General features: G+C 37.8%; 1 protein-coding gene across 10 annotated transcripts in view; it reads right to left on the bottom strand.

The window, feature by feature from the left end:
- The window catches only part of HDAC9 (histone deacetylase 9), a 452,941-nt gene that overhangs the window by 103,557 nt on the left and 323,294 nt on the right, over positions 1-26,090 (bottom strand). For all 10 annotated transcript variants that reach the window (XM_054273209.1, XM_054273214.1, XM_054273213.1 and 7 more), the window contains 2 exons: positions 21,773-21,822; positions 7,442-7,549 (listed from right to left, as the gene is read on the bottom strand). In XM_054273209.1, the coding sequence (XP_054129184.1) occupies positions 7,442-7,549; positions 21,773-21,822 (158 nt within the window). The remainder of the gene's footprint in view (positions 1-7,441; positions 7,550-21,772; positions 21,823-26,090) is intronic.

The raw sequence follows: 26,090 nt of genomic DNA, 5'->3' as shown, positions 1-26,090 counted from the left end.
CCTCACCTGTTCTGTGTACTTTAGATGGAGACTGGGTAACTAACTGGGATTCTGAATTCCACACTTGAAGCTCAACTTGCTCCTAAGGTTAGATGCTGCAAGTTTTTAATTCCTACTTGTCTAAATCCCTTAACCTATCTCACAGTTAACTCTTAAAACTATCAGTGCTTAAACAAGGCAGTCTTGGACATGCACTTGTTTTTAATGGAAAGGTTCTGTTTTTGCTTCAATGTGCACATGTTCCAGAATGAGAATTATACAGAAATGTATAATACATCATTATACAGAAATGTATCAGTTTGTCCTGTCAGAATTTATATTCCCTGAGTCATATATATACCTGTATCTTTATAAAGTCATATAAAAGCCCAACTTCTTTATATTTAAAAGGTGGTCCATACAGTGTAGCTAACAGGTCTAATCCCTAAAGTGGCCTCAGTGCCATCCTTAACTCTGCCATCTCTGATGTAGCCAAGACCTACAATAACAAACATCAGGGCTGCTTTAAGTCTTGGCTGCCTTTAAGAATCCACTTGCAACTGCTACCAGGAAGAAGATAGCCATATTCTTATCAGTGCCACATGCTGTAACACAATCCCAAGCTATGCCATCCATCAGGGAGGGTAAGCATGAGAATGAGTGGTGTCAGGCTGAGGCACTCCTTGGGCACCTGCTTGGGACAATTTTACGAGCTACTCATACAGCCAGGACAGGAATCAGCACTTGGCCCCAGGGGTCTACGAATGCAGTGAACAAGAACCTGTGATTTAACAGAATAGCATGTAGATTTGCCAAAAAAACAGTAATGGACATGAGGGAATACTATTTTGTCTTGCAGAGGAAGCTAGTAGAGGGCAAGCACACAAAAATGGACATTAAACACTTAACTTTGATGGAAACAAAGAGTTCCCTGTCTGCTTTCCTGAAGGCCTAAGTGGATAGCATCAGAAAACACACATGAAAAGCTGGTGCTTACAGACTAGCTCAGATACAAGCATGATGGCCTGTTTAGCCACAACTAGTGTTAACTATATTGGGAAAGAAAGCAGACAAAAGTGTTCTAGTACAGAGTGGTCATGGAGGTAAGCCATGTACCACACATATAATTAAAGTTGTCTGATTATATGAAATAATAACAGTCACTCTGCTATAAATATAACCATAATTGGTAGGATAGAGTATCTAAGAGATGGTTTAATACAAAATTTTGCAATTTTTCTAACTTTGTAAAAGCAAAGAATACAAACTACTATCTAAAAGGTTTCATTGGTAAATTTTATTGAAAGCTTTTATCAATCATATATTTATGAATAAAATAAGTAAAATAAGTATTAATTTGTTACTGTTTCTTACACGCATGCATTGTTCAAAATGCTGTGGATGGATGTGGAAAAAATGCCTCTTTTTGTGGCTGTCTCACATCACCTGGAATTTCTTTTCAAGCAAGGGGAGATTTTTATAGGGCATAGGGTGAAAAGGTAGAAGCAAGGATAGGGAAGAGATTGCAGGAGAAATATGGTCCAGGAGGCACCTGGGCACAGTGCACATTTCAGGAAAGGAGATTTTTGTAGGCAGCCAATGGAGCTGTGTGGGGTTTTGTGCTGTTCAGGAAGCCATGCAAATTTGCTGGCCTAAAGCTTCACTAGAGGAAGGACACTATGGGACTAGAGAGACATTTCTTCTCTGCTCTTTTTGCTTATTTTGTCTTTAGAATGCTAATTTATTTTACTTTTTTGTTGCAAGAAAACACACCAATACCGCTGTGAAATATGGCCAAAAGATTTTTATTTAGAATACTTTTAAAACTAGAAGGAACTTGGGGGGAAGAGGAAGTTGATTAGGCTAATGTTGTTTATTCACTAGATCAGTACTACTTACCACTTGATGATTCCTCCATAGCCCTGGGTGACAAAGGCCTTGAGACCAGTAAAAAACAAGCTCATTTGGAATGAGAGCTTCAAGTTCAATTTAAGTCATGTATGGATGACTACAAAGACACCAGAATAGCAAGGACCAAATTCAGGAAGTTTACTTTGGTATTGATTCAACCTGACATATCAGAAAGAACAATTCCAGCAATGTATCAGATTCTGGTTCAGGGGAAACTCATTTCAATTGCTTTCATTCTATTAAATGACCCTTAGCTACCAACAGGGCAACTTTACATGTTTGTTTGTGTCTGTGTGCGTGTGCACACCCACATATGATAGGGTAGAAAAATGGCTTTTGCTTCACTTGATTCAGCTGAAGTGGATATTCAAGACAGCCTCAGACCATGCTTTTAACTTATGTGCCTTTCTTTTTAAGTGTTCTTTTAAAAAATTGCTTCCTGATTCACTCAATTTTTTGAAGCAAATCCTACCAGCTCTTGACAGTATTTTGTGCAGGTCTCTTCTGTTTCAAGTTTTCAAAATTAAAAAAGATATACAGCACTACATGTTTCTATCACAGAGAATAGTGCTACCACCACCAAGATTTACATATTTAAAGGATATGCAATGTTAACTAGACAGTAATACTTACTATAACTTCTGTATTTAAAATACTTTACCGTATAATAGTACTGAAGGGTTCATCTGAGGCTGAAAAAAAAGTTTCAGCACTGTTCCTTTGTATTTTCAACAGTTACATGTTCTGCTCTGGCAGTGAGTTACCTATGATGATTAAAAGCCATCTCCCATTGGGAGAATGACTCCCATTTCCCTTTTGGTAACCTCTCCCAAAAAGAGGTTTTTATTAGGTATACTCTTTTTAAATTATATTTTTCACCTGTATAATTTTTATTCCTGCCAGTCAATTTAAAGATATCGAAGACAAACAGACAGAGAAATGTACAATTTGTTATCAGAAAATAAATCAAAACACATTTAGTCTTCACAAAGTGACACAAAATACAACAACTATCACAAGAACAACTAACATTTTGGAGGACATTATTCAATGAAGTATCATTACTGCAAAATTATCATACTAACCTAACTGAACTCCAGCTTTTTAAATGTAGTATTAACCCTGTCATAAACGCCAAATATATGGCAACAAAACAGGTGGCAGCATCAACATAAATAATTTGGTTAGCAAAACGAAAATAACAGCAACCTAAACTCTTTCAGGAAAAACAAAAACAACAATTTCACAAGCTAAGTCCTAAAGATGAGATTCTTTCCAAGTTCTAACAGTTACAAATGAAATCTGAAACTCAAAAGACCACAGATGCAGAAACCCTCCTTTTTTTTCTCCAAGACTTTTCTAATGTGTGGTTTGTAGAAGCTCTGTACTTGTCCAGCTGGGCAGCAGGAGGGACGTGCCTGCAGTGCAGGACAGATGCAGAGGCAAGGGAAGAGTCTCCTGGTGCACAGCTGCTTGTGAGGGAAGCAGCACAGCAGCAGGGAGGGGAGGGGAGGTGAACTGAGCTGAGCATCACCATCGATGCAAGGGAAGCACCAGGTTGGGCAATAATTGAGAAGGGAGGGCAGGACAGCACCATACAGTGCCATATCCTTTGGCAATGAAAGAGTGCAATAAGAACCTCAGGAGACACTTCCAGGAAAGAAATGCTCTCTGTCTGCATCTTTTTGGGCCCTCTTTCTGAAGGTGAGGTCATTAAGTAGAGACTAGAGACAATGATTTCCAGGTTCATGAGATACACTGCATGCAAGAAATCATATGCTGGGCACTACCTCTATTTCTTCCACAAGCACTAATATATCATAGGATGTCTCTTATCTGATAAAACAATTTATTGGCTATAGCTAAGGACTGTGGTGGAATTCTATTCACTCAGATCCACATACTCCCCTCTTCAAAAAGTCTTGAGACAGGCAACAGACTATTAGAAGCTTTCTACATAAATCTGTTCAGGAAATGAGAAATGACCAAACACAGATCCATAAAAACAGACAGACAGGAGAGTAGTGGCTCTGATTCCACATAACATAAATACCTCCTTGTGCATCAGCAGCTTTCTTAATTACAAACAGCTCAAAAAAGGTAACCTTCATGCAATAATTAGGCTCATCTCCTACTGTAAAATTGCCAAGAACACATTCATCAGACATGGAAATTAATGAAAAAAGGAAAAGCATAGCATTTGACTCAGTATAACATCACATTTACAGTACTATATATTTCAGTAGTGGTGTGATTCTTTGTTAAATACTACCTCAAAAGTATATCAAATGGATATTAATAACTGTTCATGATATTATTAAGCAGAACCACAGAATGCCTAATTTTAACAATTGTATATAATTAAATAAAAAACATCCAGATTAAGACTTCCCAGAAAAGCGGCAATTTGTCTCAATTAAAAAAAAAAAACCAACAACAAAAAAACCAACCAACCCCCCCAACAAAAACCCCACCAACCTCCACCCCCCAGAAAACCCTGCACCACTGTTAATTACTATTGTGCCTATTGTTTTACATCCCTAGTACTGCCACACCGATGTTTTTCCCAGTGATCAAGGAGATCAAAGAAATCTGATGTCTCACAAGGGGTTTGAACTACAGCAAAGAGAATTCCTCTTAATTCCTTGTCAGTTTTTGAACACTGTCCAAATCAGATGAACAACATCTTGCTGTTCTCAATGAGACTTGTGTGCAATGGGACTGATAGTCTCAGGAAATTCAGAATAAAGTAAAGAATTTTTTGCCCTGTATATGAGTTTGACTCATGCCCAGCTCTGTAATGAATCTCCCAATTGTTCTGCAGACTTTCATGGTTTATGTTGCAGTCTCATTTCTTTTCTTAGCAACATAGTTCCAACCTATTACTGTCACTTTGTGCCACAGGAAGCAGTATCAGTAGAGACCATGGAATAAGCATAGTCATTGAAATGTCCTATCCTTCCTGAAATGAACTTTATATGTCAGATCCTTATCCATACAGGGCACTTGATGTTTGTTTCCACACTCTAGCTTTTGTAAAAAAATGTGGAGTTTAAATTGATTGAATTGACACAAACTGCCAGTACACCATCTGATAGCAATCCACAGTGGGAAACATCCAGGGAACTACTATGGTGTGCTTCTCTGCTGTTAACATGTTGTAGAGCTGTTATAGCTTGCATGCAATTCTTGGGAGGTGCTTTTTTTGTCATCCAAAATTTCTGAGGCTGTAGCAGATCATTCCAGATTCCCATCAGAGTTTAATCCTCCCACTCAGTGCTCACAGTACAGGCCCCAAATGGTTGCTTCACACGCATATCTGCTCAATGAATGCACATCAAAGTGGTTAACTTCATCTTCTTTCCCTTAGATTTTCAAAAGTACACTATAAAATTGGTATTTTCCCTAACAGAAACAGCTGAGCAACTTATTTTTCTACAGATAAAATGCAGGAAGATGGAAAAGGAACATGTAAAAGCACAAAGGTAGACTGGAACACACAGACCCATATGGGTCTGCAATCATATGGAGATTGTAGAGAACTCCAGAAAGCACTGCACAACCCCACCTAGTGCAATTTACGATATGAGAGTATTGAGAGCAACTTGCTAGCAAAGCCTGGCTTTGAATGGAAATGCACACAGGATGACTGTACCAAAATAGCTAATGTCAGGACTGTTGCATTTACAGAACTTCTGCTAACATGCTCTTCTACTGACAGTCAGGCATTAATAACCTTTCCATAGCCTTAAATGAAAAATACCACATGCAGATTGATAGCTCATACAGATGCCATAGAGGCATGTAAATCACTGGGCTTCATGCTGGAAGTCCAGGAGCAGGTTAGATAAACACCTATAAGGAATGGCAGGAATATTCACAATTCTCTTTCACAGAAAATCCCTTCCATTTCTGTTTTTCTGAAGATTTGGTTTAAATCAACTACTGGGCCTATTAAAAAGTTGCCTTTCCTATGCCGCAACTTGCAAGTTGCATGAGACTTCAATTCTCTGCATTGTAGAAAAATATTCTATTTAGGATCAACAATAATGTTACATTAAACTACAAACTAGTTCTAAATATAGAATATCCAATACTAAATATAAAATATTTGTTTACAAACTCCTGCAACACCACTAGTAGAAGTCTTACAATGGCTGGTGATTATTTTCAGCTGTCACATACTTATTTAAGCAAGAGTTCAATAATTCACACTGTGTGAGACACACCACAAGTGTACAGAGGTAAGTGGTAAAGATTCTGCAGTGGACCTCTCTCGTGTCAAGTGAGCATAGGACGTATCTCACTTTTCTTAGTAAAACTTGCTTTTAAATCGCCTTAGACAGTGGTGTGTGTCATATAGTTTCTAAAGATAAAAACTGGCTAAAAAAATCCTTCATCACATTCATTATTTCTGTGTGTGGAACAATGCACAGTGAGTTACATATCTTACTATGCCCAAAAAACCTTAAAGGAGATGAAGAGCCCATCAGAAAGGATACACAACAGGATCCCATATAATGCACCCTCTCCATGATCTTTCAAAATTTGTACATTTTGTGTGGTACCTGACTAATGATTTCAGTACCTGAACATAAAAGTTCAGATAAACATAAAAATATAAAACTGCATTTTATTATGTCAGAGCTGTAGTACTGAATTTCACCTCACTATGCTGTCTTTTAACCCTGATTCATTCTGTATCTATCTAAATATATACATAAATATACATATCCATTCCCAAATAGGTAGCTAACATTTTGATCGAAATGACAGAAATATACAGGAAGAAAATTTTCCAAACAGAATTTGCAATTTTAGAAATTATCATGCAGTGTTAATTTAAAAATATTTATTTCCATCTTGATTCTGGAAATAGGACTGAATCCATTAGTGTGTGGACTGGAAAGCGAATAAACAGTTTCATTAAGGAGACATGTTAGCTCCAACAATGTTTATTGGGGCAAGCCTGCACTCCGGCTGCATATGGTGTACCTTTAAATAGGGCCGTTAAAATACCAAATAAAATGTCAAAGTCTGTCAGGTCTGGAGCTTTTATAAATTGTTTAGACTGGGGATAATTTGGGTTTCGTACATCATGCCTCGCAGATCCGGCGGCACGGAGACAGGAGCGGGAAGGGGCCCGGCGGCAGCAGCAGGGGCACGGGCAGGCTGGCACCGGGCACCGCCTGCCCATCGCCCTCCCGGCCAGCCTCGCCTCCCCTCTCGCTGGGTGGTATCCTGACATTGCGCACGTGACTCAACAACCATATTTAAAAAAATTTTAAATAAATAAAACTTGACTTCAAAGGGAGCGCCGCAGCCCCTGGCCGGAGATGCGCACTAACTTCCCCTGGGGCTGCAGCCCCTCGGCGCTGGCACCAGCCCGGGCCGCTGCAGCTCCTGCCCTGCCACACCTTGGCGGACGCGCCCCCGGCTCTCGTCCCGCCGCCCTCCCGGAGCCGAGCGCTGGAGCCCCGCCGGCCCCGAGCCCCCCGCCCGCGCCCCGGCCCGCCCGGCGCTCCCACCCACGGCGCGGCCCGGACCTCACCTTCAGCTCCCGGGAGGCCACGCGGGCCGCCAGCTCGATGACACAGCCCACCGCCATGCGTGCCGCCCCGGCCGAGTGCAGCTCGTTCCAAACGGTGTCACTGTCCACCTGAGCAAACAGCCGGCCCCGGGAGGAAGGCAGCGGAGAGGGGAGAGGGAGAGCGAGAGGGAGAGCATGAGAGAAAACAAACCCGTGAGGGAGGGCTGGCAGCGTGACAGCCCGTGTACAATAACATCAGTCTTCCGTGCTGGCCAGCTGAAAGGCCTTCTGGACATGGCTCTGCTTATGCTTTTTCTCTGCACGGGCTTCTCCAATGGAAACACATTCCTGTCATGCCTCGCTGCCATTCCCTGTTTAGATTTCTCATTACAAACAGTGTTACATCGGCCGGGCCCGGCCTGCTCGCCAGACGCTCCTCAAGCTGGCTGGCGAGGTGACGGGGACCTGCCGGCCCCGGACCATCGGGAATGTCCATCGGGAACGTCCATCGGGAACGTCCATCGGGAATGAACAGCCACTGCTGCCGCAGCAGAGGCACGGGCAGCCCGTGCCGCCAAAGCTCATCAGTGGCCCTTTCTTAAACAGAGTAGTAACCCCTCGTTTTTCCTTCGCAGGCGGTTGTTTATAAGTGTCTGAAATTGGAGCAATTAATTGCTTTAAATAATTTCAGCGGTCACTCTTGCCATGGACAAAAAATGGAATTGCATAAAGCAAGACCCTTGCTGTATCTCCAGTCGTGATGAACTAATCCGCTTTGACTGGAAGGCTTTATTTTGTAACAGATAAACGAGGGGTTTTAAAGCAGAGAGAGTTATCTTTCGTACCTTCTAAATGAGAAATTTTGATGTGTGATACCTTGCATTGCAAAGAATATAGTGTAAAGGTGGCTAAGTAGCGCTGCTCTACAGTTTCAATCAGTGTGCTAAAACTTTACTTTTGAAATCTATTTTTAACAAGTGTTTATTTACAGAAACACACCAAAACAGGTGAAATGTTGTATATCCCTATATATATCCCTATATTATGTATTATATAAAGCAGACAAGATGGTGTTAAATAGTCTGAAAAAGTTATCCAAAGAGACAGCCAGACTTCCTTGATGCTCTATGGGAAGTGCATTTAATTGTAGCATACCGTACAAATTTATCATGAAAAGAAAAACGTTTAGAAATAGACAAAATACTGTGGCAGATGCTATTTGGATGACTTCCAAGCACACTGAGACATGTTTTCAGTTTGAACCAGAAGCTTCTGTTCCTAATTCCATTAAAAAAAAAAAAAAAAAAAGAAAATAAAAGAAAAAAAAGGAAAGAAATCGAGTAATTGAAAATGGATGCACTGCTACTTGACTCTGGAAGTTCAGAGGAATTTCTCTGATTAGTCATTTGAAACAGAAAGAAGCTTGATCTAAGCTTGATCTTCTCTACACCTGTCAAATGTCTTTGCCATTACTGTTACAATAATATTATATTTCAAGCTATTAAAATGATCTTATTTTTTCAGTATACTGGACCTGATTTTTCTACCATTTTGATCAGCTTTGTGTGCATGCAGCAGAACTAATGAAAATAGTTTGTATTTGCAATAGACCTGAATAAGAAAACTGGATTTTGCTTGCAAAGTTTAGAATAGCAGTAGACACAGCACACTCTTTTCATCTGAGAAACTCAAAATGTTGTACAAACGCAATTAAGCATCATCAGCTTGATATGGGATGATTTATTATACTTGTTTTGTAGGTTGGTAACTTGAGATTTAAAGAAATAAAAGTAGCTTTTGGAAAGATGTGCCCTGATCAACAGGTAAAAAGAAACAAGAAAGAAACCAAGCAGTAAAAAAAGCAATACCATAAGTAAAATTAGGCAGACCTTTAAGTTATCTCTCTGTTGCTTTAGAGGAACTGATTTCATTTTTAAAGCTAATCAGGAGATAAATAAGTAGAGGTCATTGGTTAAACCAATTTAATCAAACCATAATAAAGTTTGAAAAATACTGTGCAGTATTTTAAATAAGGAAGTATCAGCAAGAGGGCTGGGAGGGAGTACTTTCTTACCATTTTTATGGCCAGCAAATTAGGCTTAACGTGAAGGAGTGGCTGATGAAAATGATTCAATGGCAGCTGCTCTGTACACCAGGGCCTGAGCAGGAGCAACCTGCATCCTCAAAGGGACTATGATTCATTTCCAGGAAGGCTGATTAAGTTAAAATTGTAACCACAGCTTGAGAGTACCCACCCTTAAGACAGTTGTCTGCTCTGACACATGAGACTGCAGTCTCTCCATCCGCTGAATGCTGAGCACTGGTCAAGGTACAGCATTCATCATTTTCTGCTTTCAGCTGAGTGTGAGGAGACTGAACTGGCTGTAAGACCAAGTATCTTCCACTGAAAAATTTCCCTCAGACCACTTGAATGACTGCTACCTTAATTTACCTGGACTGGTAGAAAAAATGGGCAATCAGGAAACAGAACAGTGTTTCCTGAGAAATTTTTCAAAAATTACCACCTAAATGAATACCGGAAATTCAGGATATTTTAGCTAATCTCTTGGGCATGGTACCTGTAACGAGTGGTAACGTCTTAAAGCTCGGGGTAGCCAACTGAAGCTGCATACTTTCATGTACTGTTACTATAATGCAAGAAAAGTAACATAAATATTTAAAAGTAACATGAATACTTACCTTGAAAAGGCATAGTATTACAAACACAGGTGGAAAATACTGTTTAATATTCTTGCAAAATTAAGACTGAATTTCTGAGGAACATCTCATGAAGAACAACATAGAAGAACTCGCATCACACAGCGAACACTTTAGCTGTAACAACTAGAAAATGCCATCTCACTCCATTTTATATCTCTGTTAATTCTAAGTATTCCCTAAAATGTTTCAGGTGTTTAAACAGAGATTTTCTTTTAGTGTAACACAGTGTTTACTTTGTAAATTGCTGTTGAAATACAGTGGTATAAATGGCAAACCCATTAAAATTACAGCTACTGGCTGGCCCAGTTGTCAGGCTGTATATGAAATGAAGCTCTAAAATCCTACTGATATGCTTTCCTATATTCCTGTGAGATTAAATGGTTGGGTTTTGTACAAGTAAAGAGAATAGGATTAGACACTGTGGTTTCTAGTTCTAGTGCATGTATGTATTTCATATATCTGACAGCCTATCTATGCTGACTATGCATGAATTTGTGACAAATGTGATGCTTTCTGAATCACAGACTATGATGAAGTCAGATGGAATTTTATAAGAGGTTATTTTTGTTCAAGTGCTTTGGAGCAGCCAAAGAATTCAGTGAAAAACTTGTCTGTATTAGGATTGTTTTTCAGACAATGTTAAACAAAATTTACAGCAAATAGAGCATTTTTAGCTGAATTCTAACCCAGAATCTTAGCGGGATTTTTTCTGTATAATTATGTTTAATATTTAAATAGTACTTCTGTTTAGAAGTCCTTTAAAAATTGTCAGGATAGAAGAATGTTCTGAATGGAACGTAATGAAAAAAACATTTTTTTAAAGCATCAAAATGTCATTGTTGAAGTATGAGCACACTACACATTTTGTTACCAAAAATCCTATCACTGCTACAGTTCTTCAAAGCCGAATTGTGCATGATAGCGCCAACAGCCAGAGGACACGAGCCCTATCTGAACACTGACTTCCTAACACACATATGGATTTACTTCACTCCCAGTTTCCTGAATGAGCACTGTAGGTTGCAGGCTTTTTCAAGCACATCTAGTATAGCTCAATCATTGGCATGTGTAGCAAAGCTAATACTCTGCAAAGCTACAGATGATAGAAATTAAGCTACCTGTCCCTGAAGTGGATGTGGAGGCATTAAAGAAGAAGGGAATGACTTAAGTTAAAAGAAATGTAGGTAACTTCTCCTGACTGACAGAATTAATATTTCAAGCCCTGTGTCTAAAAATTCTCTGCTTTGCACTGCAGAAAAAAACTTGATATGAATGCTTCCTGTAAGAAATATCTATGTGATAACACCACTTTAGCAATGAAGACTTTAAGCATACTCAAAACAAGCTAAGAAAGAGGCCTTACAGCAGAGATATTTCAACACACAGCAAGCTTGTACTATAACCCCTTTAGGGCTGGAAAATTTAATTTTAAGGAAGACTGACTATAGAGTTTGAAAGCTGCCAGCTCCTTGTGTTGTGCTCAGGTTGTGGGGTATGTGAAAATGGTGAGGAAAGATATGGCAATATACATGAGGGAGGGATTCCTTACTTCAATATCTTTCTGAAATCACTGCAGTTGACAAAACTGGAAATGTTCCTTGTCCTGCTGTTTAAATTTTTCTGGAACCTACCTCAGGGGGGCAAAAAAGGTGTGTGATTAATAATGCTAAAGCATATCTAAGATAATTGCTTTTTGTTTTATCTGTCCTTCCTGGCTACAACACCTCTTCACTCCTCATCTTCTATTTCAGTCCTCTTTCTCCAGAAATCTCCTGGGATCTGCCAAGTGGTCATTGAATCACAGCTCTACTGACCAGAGATGCTGCTCACAATCTGACGAACCTTTCAGTTTTTTACACCCTGCATGATGTATTCATCTGTGCAAGTTATCTTTCCTATCTTTCCTTTCCTATCTTTTCCTCTAGTTGCCCTGAATATATCCCCACTGAAAACTGTATGACAATGTAAAAGAGAGCCTAAGCTACTGCTTTGGGATGAATTCAAAGCATCCTAGAATTTTTCTCTCCACATTTCTCCTCCCACCCACAAACACATATCTTGTGATTTAATCTGAATTAATTTTCTGCAGTGGAATTCTGATTTTACTCCTAAGAGGAATTAAAAATACACTGACTTGCTCACCCTGCTCTGGATTCTCTGCACAATTGTTGCCGTCATTAAAATCAAAACCAGTCCTCTCAGAGATACCCCACATTCCCACAAGACATAGTCATTTTCTGACAACAGGTCAAAAATGCAATTTGTCATCTAGTTGTTCATGGAAACTTTGACCTGTGATGCTTCTTGGATAGGAGTCATTGTATTCTATATGTCCAATATTCTGGACAAGAAGAAGTTCTTTACAATAGTTTGAAAGGATTGTTTGCCCTTACTTTAAAGAGATTGGGCTAAACTGTTCTTGGATGGAAGTTAGTTAGGTAAGCATTTCAAATGGATACATTTCAACACAAATCTAGAAAAACAACTCTGTTAAAAAACTTCTGTCCTTTGATATAAGTGGTTCTAATACTGAGAAGTAAATGAAATTTGCTCAGCTCACAATAGTGTAGCTATGCAGTAAACAAACTGATTAAGAATTTGTGACAAATAATTCTGGAGAGTACTGACCTCCTCAGTGATACTGAAATTTAATAAAACTTAGATATTTCAGAGCAAATTCCTGTGTTTTAGCTTTAAAAGCATTCAGAGTCTCACACTCTTTCACTTATGCCAGAGCAAATGTGTTTCCATTGCTGGGTTTTGTTAATATACTGGCATGAAAACAGAAATTAAATATTTTTCTGAAGTGTTCCAATCCCTAAAAATTGTGTGTCATTTTGGTATCACTTCCAGCAAGGAGTCTGTCATTCTCAGAGATAGTGCCAACTAACGCTACCACATAAGTTTGTAATATTTTGCTCCTAACTGTGAGCAGTGCAGCTTCCCAGGTGTCACGCTCATAGCTCTCACTTCCCACTCTTACAGATGTCCTGGTGATCATTCATCACCTCTGTGATTTCCACCAGGAAGCAAAAGGTCCTCAACGTGCTTCTCAGCTGCTGTTTCATCTCACCATGACTAAAGAAGCGAAGGTGCACGCATCATCTCCAAGGAGCAACTTCTAATGAATGGCCTGTCAGCCATGTCACTCGTTAAGGAACAAAGGAGAAAAGGTTTGCATGGCCGACGTCTTTTCCATAAATTCCAGATACAGGAAGTGTGTAAAAGGGTACTACTTTTGGAAAAATATGTACAGTGAGCTTCCTTTCCTTTTACTGCTATTGCAGCTGTATCAAAGATTTTTTTCTGTCAAAGGCATTTCCAGCTGTTTTGATGTAAAGTGCCTACCATAAAGACTACCCAGAATAGCAGCTTTGCGTATTTTCTTGCCTACCAGTGTGATTTACAAAAAATTTGTGAAGGGCATGTGATCTTGGATGAATAGTTCAAACAACCATCACAAATCATTGCTTAAACAAAAACCGTGGAAACTCCCTTAGTCTTGCATTGACTTCTGTGTTTGAATAATTCCAGTAGGAGAATTTATCAGTAATAATATATATGGATAAGGACTTCTAAAAATAGCTTTAAAGGCTATTAATTCTGACCCCAAAAGCATCTTTCCAGACTTTCTGCAAGAACAAGGAACGTGAGCAGTACACAAACCAGTTGTATATAGAATGCTTAAGGTCTTTGGTCAAGTTTTACCTGCCAATAGTAAAGTAACATGAAAACCCAATCAAAGTCAATTTTCAGAAAATACTCTGTAAAAAAGTTAATTATTAATTAATTAATTATTGAATGCCTAGCAGAGTTACTGATGTTGGTAGTCATCCCCTGATTTAAATGCAGCATCTCCTCTGTAAAATGAAATACATCTTAAAGTTTGTAAAAAAAAAAAAAGGTGAGTTCAGTATCAGAAAATATATAGCTTTGTATTCAAAATGAGAAGCAGAAAAAAATCAGGCTAAGTCAAGCTGAAGCCTGAATACAACAGTATCTCAAAAAGAAATAGTTTTACTTGGTTTCTCTCTTAAACTAACTTTTATGACAGACATCCAGAATTTCAAGGTCTCATAAAGCATACATTAGACACTGTAAAGGATCTCAAAACCTTAATGAAAGAGTGATGTGTGGATCATTGTTAGGAGCAATGGAGGGAGGATAGCATGGATTAGATGTGGATTAGATCTTGTTTTTAGAAAAAGCTCATAAATAAAACACTTAGGCCAAGATTCAAGTCTCAGATATGTGGCGTATATCACCAGATGCTTGTAAAAAACGTTACTGCACTTTCAGGCCTAGCCCTAAGTAGTCTATTAATTTAACTTGACATTTGTTTTAGTATTTAATGGGTTAGTGTGTGAAAATGCTTGTGCAACTGCCTTCTTATGTTTGATCTTGCAGTTTCCAGGAGTTTGTAGACAAGCAGATACAACAATGTATAGTTGGTTGCAATGCATGCAGTTACAGCAAATGCAACTTCTTTGTGCAATATTCAGGCTTTGGTTTTGAAAATTTTCATCATTTACCTCTGAACACATTTTTATTACAACATACATTTCAGCTTTCTGCCTGGATGTAGATGATCATTATGTTAGAGGCCACTGTGGGACTACACTAGAACCTGGTGTTCATTCAGATAAACAACACAAGAACATTTACTCTTCAGGGAGCTCTTCTGTCCACCCAGTTAAATTCTGTCAATAAACAGATTATATGTTTTTAAAGTGCAAATGTGAATTCTTCTTTAATTACAGAATTACTGTCAAATCCATATGTGTGTACGTGATAAAGTCTGGGAAGAGTGACTAGTAGTAGTAGTAGTATATTGGATATGATACTATTCCACTATTTACATTTAACATACCTGTGCATATTTGTCTGTATCTTTCTATATCTATATCTGTCTATATCAATGTTTTCTATTCTGGCAAATAAGATGCTTCTTTGCATATTGTTTGCCTTTGGCAACACTATCGTTTTTAGAAAATACAGAAAATTAGGTAAGACCTTTAAAAATTTGGCTTTACAGTAGTTCATTAACTTCCCAAAAATTTTCTATGTTCCATATAATGTATATTTGTTTAAAAATTTAACCTGGTTGAGTAGCGAGGGGAAACCATCCTTTGTTAAAAAGGGTAAAAAATAGTTTGAGAGACCAAATTGTGTATTTGACGTGTTGTGAGATTACCACGTCTGAGCTTTTTATCCTTGCCTGCAGCAAGTAAAAGCAGTCTGGGACTATTCTAGAACATTGTATTGTGCTTGCAGCAATACCAAGGAACTCTGTCTCTCAGCTAAACAGTTTCACCTCTCACGGAAACATCAAGCTCTGTTGTAGATGGCACAGGGCCACCTCAGTGCCATGAAAGAACAAGAATGAAATGAAGTATCTGCCCTGTAATGTGAAGAAATTTTTTTTTGTGGCCGTGGTGTTGATATGATAAATGTGACATTCCTTCCCTGCCCAGGAGACACTGATGCACTTCCCAGAACCAGAGATGGTCTGTGTACCTCAGTAAAGGAAGGCTGGCTGTTTCCTGCTGTGACCAAGATTCACCTTATCACACTTGTTTGGTTTTTTTTCTAAAATCAATGTGCATAAAATTTGAAACTTAGTTGTTTCAAGTCTCTGTCAATAAAGGAAATCAAGGACCTCCAGTCAGTTCTTCTGATCTTAGGTAGAATGACTCCTGCTGTACTGATGAATGTGGCTTTCTAATGCCAGTACATAAAGCTGGACAAGGGAATCTTCAGAGATCTGTTGTTCTGGACTGCAAGTTAGTTAAATTTTAATTAAATTTTAATGACATTAATTCTATCTATTTGCTATTTTTTCTTTAGACAAACTTACAGCTCTGGCATAGCTCCATCCCCAGTGGCCTTAAATTGCCTTGGGGTGGTACCAGGCACCAGGGTGGCCTTTTTTAGCACACATTTTGTTTACCTCTGCAGAAAATATCACAGTCAACACCGTGTAACTGTGATTCCTAAATAGTCTGCAAAATATGTCAATTAAAGTATGATGTGCCTGTTTTTTTGATTAAATCTTGGTATTTCTTTAGGGGTGGTATAACTGACAGTTTTAGGAGGTAAACGAGTCCTTCATTCCTGGGAGGCTTCTGCAGTGTGCTCCAAAATGTTGTAACTGGCAGATTTCAGTAGATTAATGAGTCAGGAAAATAATTTAAACTATTTGGTGAATATATTGGCAGCATGGGATGTTAATGATTTCACAATGCAAAACTTAATATTGAGTAGATGAGCTTATAGGAACTTCAGATTGCTTTCCCAAAACTAGGAAACAGACACATTTTTTGTTCAGAGGACTATGCCAATTGTGGTACAGCCTGGAATATAGGGAAAAAGCACAAGTTAATTCTCATATCTCTGTGAAGGTGATGGTTCATTTGAACACCTAAACTGTAGGCAGTCTAATTTCTTTACTGACACATTTGTGTGCAGGTATAAGGACAGATACCTAAGCAGCCTGGAACCTAAACTTGCTACAAGGAGGCAATGCCACTGCCAACATTTTCTTGATTTTAGACAGTTGTACCATAGTGATGGAACCAGTTTGATGCCATTAGCTCTTATAGAAATAAGAGGAATGAAGAGTCATATTATGTAAAGGCTGAAAATTCTTCCTGGGCACAGACTGAGAAGATCAAGGGAAGAATGAGAAGCAGCAAAAACCAATTTGTTTCCTGGATGGCTTACTAAACTTGTGTACTAGTAAAATCTTGCCTTTCTTATTACTTTTCTTCCTGTGTGGTCAGGACAAAAAGTAGCGCTGTCAGCTGCCACAGCAAGGAATAGCAGGAAGGAATTTAACATTCAAAAAATATGAATGTTTTGTAAGTTTTATAAATATGTTGAGAGATTTTATAACGATGAACTTCTTCCCTTGGTAATTACAGGTCAAATTGTTTTCTGATATGAAAAATCCAAGTTACACTTTGATTTTCAAAACAAGACCAGCTTATCTCAGCAGAAGATATTGTTTCTCTTTGCTGCTGTAACAGCAAAATTAGAGGAAATGCAATGGACATTCCATATTATGTCCAAGTCATACTTAACCATTCAGATGGCTTGATATTTAGCCCAAGAGCCACTCTGTTCAGCTCACTAAACATTAATTTTTTTGAAGTCTGATTTTTTGCAGGGCAGCATTCTTCCCTAGCTCCTCTTCTTGCAATTTAAAGTTCTGACTACGAGTTACAGGTTTGGAGCAGTGTCTTTGGTGGGGAGGATGGGGGGAGAGCAGGGGGGATTGGAAAGCTGCCCAATTTTATATGATAAAAGTGAAATTCTCTTCTGTCTGCAGGACAATCCCCAGGGAGCAACGTATGAAACCCAAACTTAAATAAAATCATATCCTGTTTGCAAACATCATATTCCCTTTGCTTCTCAGTAATCTGGACCCATAAACCCCAGCACAGCTTGAGAGCCCATTCCTCATCTAAACAAATGCCATAAGCCCCTTTATACTTTTACAACCATGTCAGAAAATAATATTGACTGCCAATAGTGATGTGATGGGAGTTGCCTCCTCTGAGCCATAAAAGAAGCAGTCTGTTATCAATTTCTCTAAATGCATCAAGGGAATTATGGGTCGGTTCAGTTCCAAGTTATAAATGACAATTCAAAAGCCACAGAAGTGTTTGAAGCTGGGAGCCGATGATGACATTATCATAAAAGCCTGCTCTTCTTTGCTTTTGAGGGTTTTTTTGCCTATCAACTAGACAAAAAAATATGGCTGAGAAATGACTTCAAGATTTCTTCACACAGAAGCAGGTCAAACAGGCAAGAAAACAATCACTATTTTTAGTGACAGACTGAGACAAGGAGATGAAACTTAGTCCCATTACAAGTAGATTTCTGCTTCTCTTATTGTCATTTGCACAGCACAACAGGAGAGGAATTGCAATAGATGGATACATTGGTCAAATGATCAGTTATAGCTCTAGTGGCTGTTTACAGATGAGAAACAGTCTGACAATCCACAGAACCAAAATGTAATTTGTGATTATTCTCCCCATTTGGCCATTTCACCTGCAATCTACCCACCTCTCCTGGAAAACTTTTCACATTCCAAACCTCTGACCAGCTGCAAGAAACCATCTCTTTTTATTAAAACTGCTGGCCATAGAGCTGCTAGTCTCTCTCCAACACAAAGAATTTCATCCCTCCGGTATTAGAATTCTTTAACAACAGTTGGTTCTGGAACAAGGTTAAGCTCGAAAGAAAAAAAACCCATAAAAAGCATTATTGCAGGAGGGAGATTCCATACTTCAGTGGATTTTATACTCCTGACCCTGGATAGTTCTCTGATAAAATATTAACCATCAGTGAAAGAAAACCTGTTACGGGCAAATTTAGGATGCTAGCTTAGACAGTTTTTTTTGTCTCTGTGAGATATGTTCAGTTTAGCTGTACAGATGAAACAGAGTTCTGCTCTTAGGTAAGAGAGCTAATTACTACTTATATAGTCCCTTATCACACTAAAAAATTTATTTGATTTCTCCTGAAAGCATAACATACTACGCTAATGACTCTGACATAATCAATCCCTAGCACTACTTAAAAGAAAATTCATAGGAATGAAAAGTGTGTACAAAATGAGTAAACTGTAGTTTTACATACATTTTTTCATTGCTACAAAAGATTTAGTGGAGTGTTGGTAAAGGATCAGAAAATACTAGTTATGGACACAGGGTGTGTCTTGTTTGCTTTTTAAAGTTCTGGAAACAAACTTTCTTTTACTGTAACTGTAAGTAATGTCCAAAGGAGAGGATCCCTGATGTTGGCTGCAGTTTTAGAACAGAGATAAGAAAATCAGTAAGAGAGTAGAATTCAGGGTTACAGAAGTTACTTGAACTTTTGTTTGTGAACAATATAAGTCCATCAAGTGATCATGTCTTCAGTGTTTAGGAAGTCCTAGCTTCCATTCCTTGATCCAAGAACAGTTTTCATTCTGTTGAGTGATTCTTTCACATCAAATTTATAATCTGTTTGTGGAACAGGGCCTCAGAACTAGGACTTGGAAGTATTTATAATTGTATGTAATAGGAAGATCATAGCCTTAGGTAGATGGGTTTTATCCTACTTATGGGTAAAATCTTACTTGTCCAGTGCTCTTTCCAACAATGGCATCACTAGTGCATGGTGTGGGGGCCCCCAGCCAGAAATAATATTTGATCTATTGTGTGGTGGCAACACTCTCTAAGAAATGATATCTCTGATATTAAATCCAGCCTGGGAGTGGACAGAACTGAGCCTAGGTTTCCCATCCCCTGCATGAGCAGTCAAACCACTAATCTATATAATGACAGAGCTGCATAATAACAGCAATGTCCCCGTATGGTTAGAAAATAATAGGATCAAAGAGCTCTGAAAGCCCTCATATAAAAGGCAATCATAAAGTCTCCTGCAAGAATGGAAGTTTTTTTTCTTAACACTGTGTTATTTTCTGCAGCAAACAACTAATGATACAAGCAAGGAGGAAAAAATATACAACAAACATAAAAAAGATAAAATTCTTCCATCCCTCCCTAAAATCTTTTCATGAACTAAACTTCCTGCTTTTCATTGATTACTGCTTTATACCTTTCAAGTTGAAAGCTACTAAGTAGCAATATTCTTCCTCATTTCCACCATCATTTCTGAAAGTAAGCTTAAGAATTGTTTTCCACATAGTTTGAAGCAGCTCCCTTTCCCTGAGTTTAACCAATCGACAGCTAAATATTGCTGAAAGAAAGCTCCTAATCTGATTATTTACCTTGAAAAAGGTCATAACCCATTCCTTTAAAAGCGCCCCACAGCAAGCCTGACAGTAATCATATATAGAAAGGCAGACCAACTAGAAAATAAATAAATAAAAGATCCATTTCTACAGCGCGTGCTTTAATCCAATTTCCATGAATTTAAATAAGAAATAAATGAAACAGACTGGAAAAAAAAAACAAGTGTAGATGAATTTAATTGCTTAAAACAGTGTAGTTGTACTGAGCAATTCTGACCTGTGTTAGCTTCAGAATGAAACATACTGTCATCAGTAGAAGGATTTCAAAGCACATCTCTGGTCATCTCTAGTCACAATAATCTGTTTAACAGAAAAGTCTTATCTTTTGCTTTTTAAAGATAGTAATTTTACTATCCAATGTCCTCAAATAGATTTTTTCTAGAACTTTTACATAATCTCCATTTTACTTAGAAGCCTGAACATCCTTTCTCAACTTTATTAATTTTTTGTTCAATTTTCTCTGCACCAGCAGTGTGAAAAATTACTTTTTTTACACACCAGCGTGTGCATGTGTGCACACAGCAGTTTACAGAGGTGCACGTGCAACACATCTGCAACACTACACGTCTATATGTCAATGTGTAGTGTTAACTGAACCACATATAGAAATGATGCTCAAGTTTCCAGATTGGCAAGTTGCTAGTCACCAACTTCCAAATTTTAGGCAGGATTTTCAGCAAGCTAAGCCCAAGGTAGAGGATCTGGAATGATTACGACTTCCTGATTATTTTATTTTTAATTCATAGTTCAGAAATCCACCAAAATTACAAAATACTGAAGGGTAAAATGCATTTTTTTTTCTTGAGTGTGTTAAAACCTTACAAAATGAGTATTTCTTCTGTCATATAAACATACTAGTATGGTATGGAATTTATCCTTCGTGAAGAAAAAAGGTAAATAAATCTGTATAAGGTAGCAGCGAAAGTTGACCTCCAGAGATAACGCTTTTATGTCTGCTCAGACTTTTCAGTGAAGATACTCAGAGAATTCACTGGGAAGCAGTTAAAGGGAAGTAAAATATACATCAACCATCCAGCCCACTGGTATCTAGAATATTACCATTTCACTTTGATATTGATGACATCAGTAAATAATGGATCCAGCTGGACCAAAAGCATTAAATATTTTTGTGTGAAAAACTCACTTATCTGAAAAATTATTTCTCCTGGGAATTGCCTTTGCTACAATTTAATAGGAGCATGATACTGGTATCAGTAGAAATTCTACATGGTTTTCACTAATTTAGCTTTACTCTTTCAACTGGTGTTGCAACATGTTTCTTTCTGCAGATTTTTGTCTGCTGTGTCCTAATATGAGCTTGTCTTTCAGGATGAATCTGTTTCAAAACAGGGTGTAAAAATGCTGACATAATTTATTATTTCAATACCTAAGTTATTGGCTAGCAGCTAGTGAGCCCTTTTCATGCTAAATGTTAGTGTTGGCAACTTTTTTGTCTTTCAGAGAAGTGTGGAGCCATCTTTACTTTTCAACAGTGCACAAAACAGCTTCTCCAAAGCTCATTGTGCTATAGCAATTGTGCCCATGGTACTTTCCTCAAGAAAAGAGTTCACATAAAAAACCCAACGTGGGATAACTAGAAATTGGCACATTTACACAAAATTTGTTCCTAATTCTCCCATATGCCTCTTGTAATGTGCTGTGTTCCATGTCTTTGAAGACACAGTGTGATAATGGCTCATATTTCATCTCTACATTTTTTATCAGCTTCTGAAGACTTTGAACTGATAGTTCTAAAGAATTAGCCAGAGAACGCACATGTTGTGTGTTGTCCCTTTTGTGGAAAAAAAAAAAAATCTACTTACCCCCAGTCCCCCACAAGGCAACAAGGAAAAGAGTTTTTGAGACACGTTTCCTATATATTAAAGAAAAAAAGAAACAGTAAGTATTGTTTATCAAAAAAGACATTTAAGTACTGGAACAGTATTTCCGTATTCTTTACAGTAATTCAGATTACAGTATTATTATCACTATAAAAGTGCCAGATAATAATCCAAAAAATAATCATAATACTTAGAAATCAAATCAGCCATGGGACTTTCAAGGTGCTGTTATGCAACAGTGAAAAATCTTAACACAGGTAAGTGGTAATTTCAAAGGAATATAATGACCAAAATTCCACAGAAAATCACTCTGAACTAGGGTGACTAATCATCCTGATATCTGTAGCTGATAAGCAGCTTGACTAAGCTGCTCATGTCAGTTTCTTTTCCAGCTACAGGACTGAGGCAGGCACCTCCATCCAGCCTACATGACTGATGGGATGAAATACGTTTGAGAAGTACCTGTTTCTTTTCACTGACGACAGAGGGGACTACATTAAGTTTACATAAAACTGATAACTAATTTCTTAGCTTCTTTGCTTCAAAAGAGTTTCTCCTTTGAAAATTGCAACCTTAGTCTTTCTATCTATGTAAAAATGCTTTTTCTTCATTTACATTTCATCAATGATTGGATGAATATTTTGAAAACATAACTTAGAATACTATTTTTTCAGTATTATTCAGTAAATGCATTATACTAAAGGGAACAAAAACTTAATAGACTTTAGAATTTAATTTCTAGCTAATCTACTCTATACATAAGCTAATATGATAGGGTTTACCTTAATGTTTTTACTCACATTTTATTAATTTTTTCTTGTTTTGGTACTACTAAACTCACGGTTTCTCTTGATAATGACAGTATGAAAACTGGGTAAGGATCTCAGGACTTGATGCAGTTCCTATCCCAGTGTGTAATCTGATCCTAAGGCAGCTGTGGAAGAGAACCTAAGCTTTTCCCCTGCCATATCACAGAACTGGCTTTGTAACTTTGCCATCTGGAGGAAACATTAGATAGTGAATCACTGGAGTTTCCTAGAGGAGTCACCCATTGATATGGAAGGGGTGAATGCTGCAGTTACTCATGTTTAGCAGGTGCCAATGAAATGCATAAAGACAACTATAAGCCATCATCTTTGAAGTATGAGAGACCAGACTGCAAGGTCTGGGATGAGGAAAGTGCTTTACACTTTGAGTAAAATCCAAGATGCATTTTTATCCGACTAGAGGCCTTTGATCAGTTTGCACAGTGTGCGAGAGAAGCCAAACAAAACCTCCTGTGGAGCTACCAGGGGAAATGCAGGTGCAGCAGCTATGCAGAGTATTCTCATACTGTGAGTCCTAATGGCCCCAGACATGCAAGGAAATGTTGGCTGCAGGAGATTGTCAGAGGTGCAAGTTGGAGTTTCCAGATCTTGCGAAGCAGATCCAGGGACCAATTTTTCACTTTTTACTATGGGGAAGATAAAAAAGTCACAAGCAGATAACTAAAAAAAATTAGTGCTGGTAAAGTGACAGAATACATTAATGGAAACATAAGACGCAATCTGAGATAAAATAAGGAATTTTTAGATTACTGAATGACTAGACATTTTTTCTTAAATTCCACGGCAGAGTTGGGACATAAGAGACAGCAGATAAATTCTCATCTCCCTGCAGCCAGGCGCGTTGTGCATGGTGAACACTATTAAAAACAATAAACATGAAGTAAAAACAGAGAAGCAGATGGTGAGGAAGGACACTGAAATCAATCAGAAGATAGTACTAAAACTGGGGAAAACAAGCACGGAAGCATTTTCAGTGTATCAAGAAGCTTGCCGGAATGCTCACTTCTTATTGCATGATGGCTTAAAAAATAGTAGTTGCCAAACTCTGAAGAACAAGAAAAGCATTGAGATTTAATGAAAAGAACAGTGGAGAAATGTTGGACTAAGAGAAAGTAAGACCATTGCTTAGCTAGCCTCACAAAAAAGGAAAGCTCACAACAGCCTGCCAGAAATGAAAATCAGCAGCGAAAAGCTACTCTAAAAATGAATTGCAGTGAGAATTTCCCATGATATTTGAAGTTGAGGTCCCAGAAGATATTGAGATATTTAAGTGAGATAGAAGACAAGTCTAAATAATCAAATGTTTTTGACTTTGTACTAGGGCAAAGTTTGTAGTCACCAGCACTTTAAATTCAGTACAATTGTGTACTGATAGAACTAGAAATGTTCCAAGATTTGTATTCTAGAATATCAATGCACAAAGGCATAGAAGCTAGTTTGTCAAATTAGGTGCTGAGGCACCCGTCACTGACTGAGGTCAGGCCCCTACAGAAGTCAAGGAAGTTGATTGGGAGATTGATGACTGAGGGCTTAGAGTCTGATAAACTGAAGAAAAATGATGAGTAAAAGCTCACTTTCAAAAGAAAAAGAAAAAGAGCTTCAGAGAAGGCAGATGCACTCCTCCAATGAGGAACAGGAAACACAAACCTTTTCTGGAGCATAAGTAGGGAGCAAATCCTGCTTCTGTCTTTTTGGATGGGTAGAAGAGTAAAGAAAGGGAGGTTAGGTCCTACTTTTCATTAGGATGCAAAGCCATCATTTGATGGAACTATTTCTGTAGAAAAAATTATACACTTTCATTGAAATATAAATATTTTCTGAGACAATGTTGTTATTTATGATATCTTTATAAGAAACATTTTCTTTAGATATTTTCTCTACATGTATATTGAATTTCTGTAATATACAAAGATGTTAATTTTAATGTCAGAATTGGTTAGGTTCAACTTCAACTGAAATGGGGACACCAAAATCAGGACTGCATTTTGGAAAAAATGTAAGAAAGAGACAATTAGGTTCCTTTGTCCAAGAGTCTGGAAGCCCAAATGATTAGAGCTTCCAGCCAGAGAACAGCCACATGCAAAAGCATGTGGGAAGGGTGTTTTATTGACTTTTGTCTTGGTAAAAAGCCATGTGAGATGCAACAAGAAAATATCCTAGAAACAGAGAGAGAAAAGGGCAGTGAGCCAAGGATACACTCAGAATATGTTCTAAGAGTGTGATTTTGATATAAACTTAGAGAGTAAATGTTTTGGACTAAGGGTCCCATAAAGAAGGCAAAACATGTCCAGTAAGAAACTGTGGGCCAAGCAATTATTTTCTGAGATGGGATAAACAAAGCTTTCTGCATTCTGAGTAGATCAGCAGACATATGTTAGGTCCATTCCTTCTTAACCTTGTACCTACAACTGCACACTGCATCCCAGAGGCTGCTCAACCACTGAGATCCAAAACTGGAATAATATTTTGTATCAATGTATACTATATTAAATAATGTAAAAGAGAAATTGAAAGTAATTAAAGCCAACAAAATTATTGAAATGGAATGCTTGACTGTATCAAAAAGGAACAATTTAACAAATCAAATAAAAATTTTTCTAATTTAATCGGAAATTTAATTTAATTGGAATTGCAGGAATTTAGAACCTTTTCTTGGAAACGCTGTTTTTTTTTTAAAGAGGATTTCCTACTTAGAAATTCAAGCTCCTGAGAATCTATTATACTGTAAATATTTTTCAGTTTTGATGTTGCCTTGGCTAAGAAAATGTATAAACCTATATAACATTATGATCTTAGGACTTCCTGAAGCAACAGTCTGCCTTACAGAAGAAACAGCATAAGTTTCCAAAGCAAAGTAACTGCTATGTATTACTAGAATTGTGGCAGCAATTTCTTTTGATGGTTAATGTTATTTTTGTTTGGGTTAGATTTGATTACATTTAGGAAAAGCTTCACATCTTAGAAGAAGTGTTGTAAAAATAACTGAGAATTAGAGTGTTGCATCCAGTGTGCTGGGACATAAAGGGCAGGATTTCACTCATGGATTTTCATGCACTAGGTTTTTGTGTGTTTCTGACAAGTAGATTTGCTTCATGTTACATCATCCATGAACAGCTCATTTTAACCCTACTTGTGTGTTATAAAAGACATAAGCTGAGCATCAGCTGCGCATGAAGATATTTTACATGGAAAAACCTGTCAGTTTTCGGCTATTCTGTACAACCATAGGTGCATTTAATATGTTAACGTATTTTCCCCCATGTTGTTCTGAAAGATAGCATATCCTGCATAATGAGAAGGCATTAAAATAAAGTTCACTTATTAGCAAAGCTTAGGCATAGTATCTGCAGACAGGGTGGCTGAAATAGTTGAAATGAAGCAAATGAGAACAGCAAACAAACAATTCTGACAAGCAAGTGCATCTTAAATTCCTAATTTCAAATCAAAGAATACAAGGAGGTGGAAGACCAGCT

This window comes from Melozone crissalis, unplaced genomic scaffold, assembly GCF_028551555.1.
Source record: "Melozone crissalis strain CALT ecotype California unplaced genomic scaffold, PUWL_Pcris_2 ptg000016l_1, whole genome shotgun sequence".
NCBI lineage: Eukaryota > Metazoa > Chordata > Aves > Passeriformes > Passerellidae > Melozone > Melozone crissalis.
This window is presented reverse-complemented; position numbering and strand designations above follow the sequence as displayed.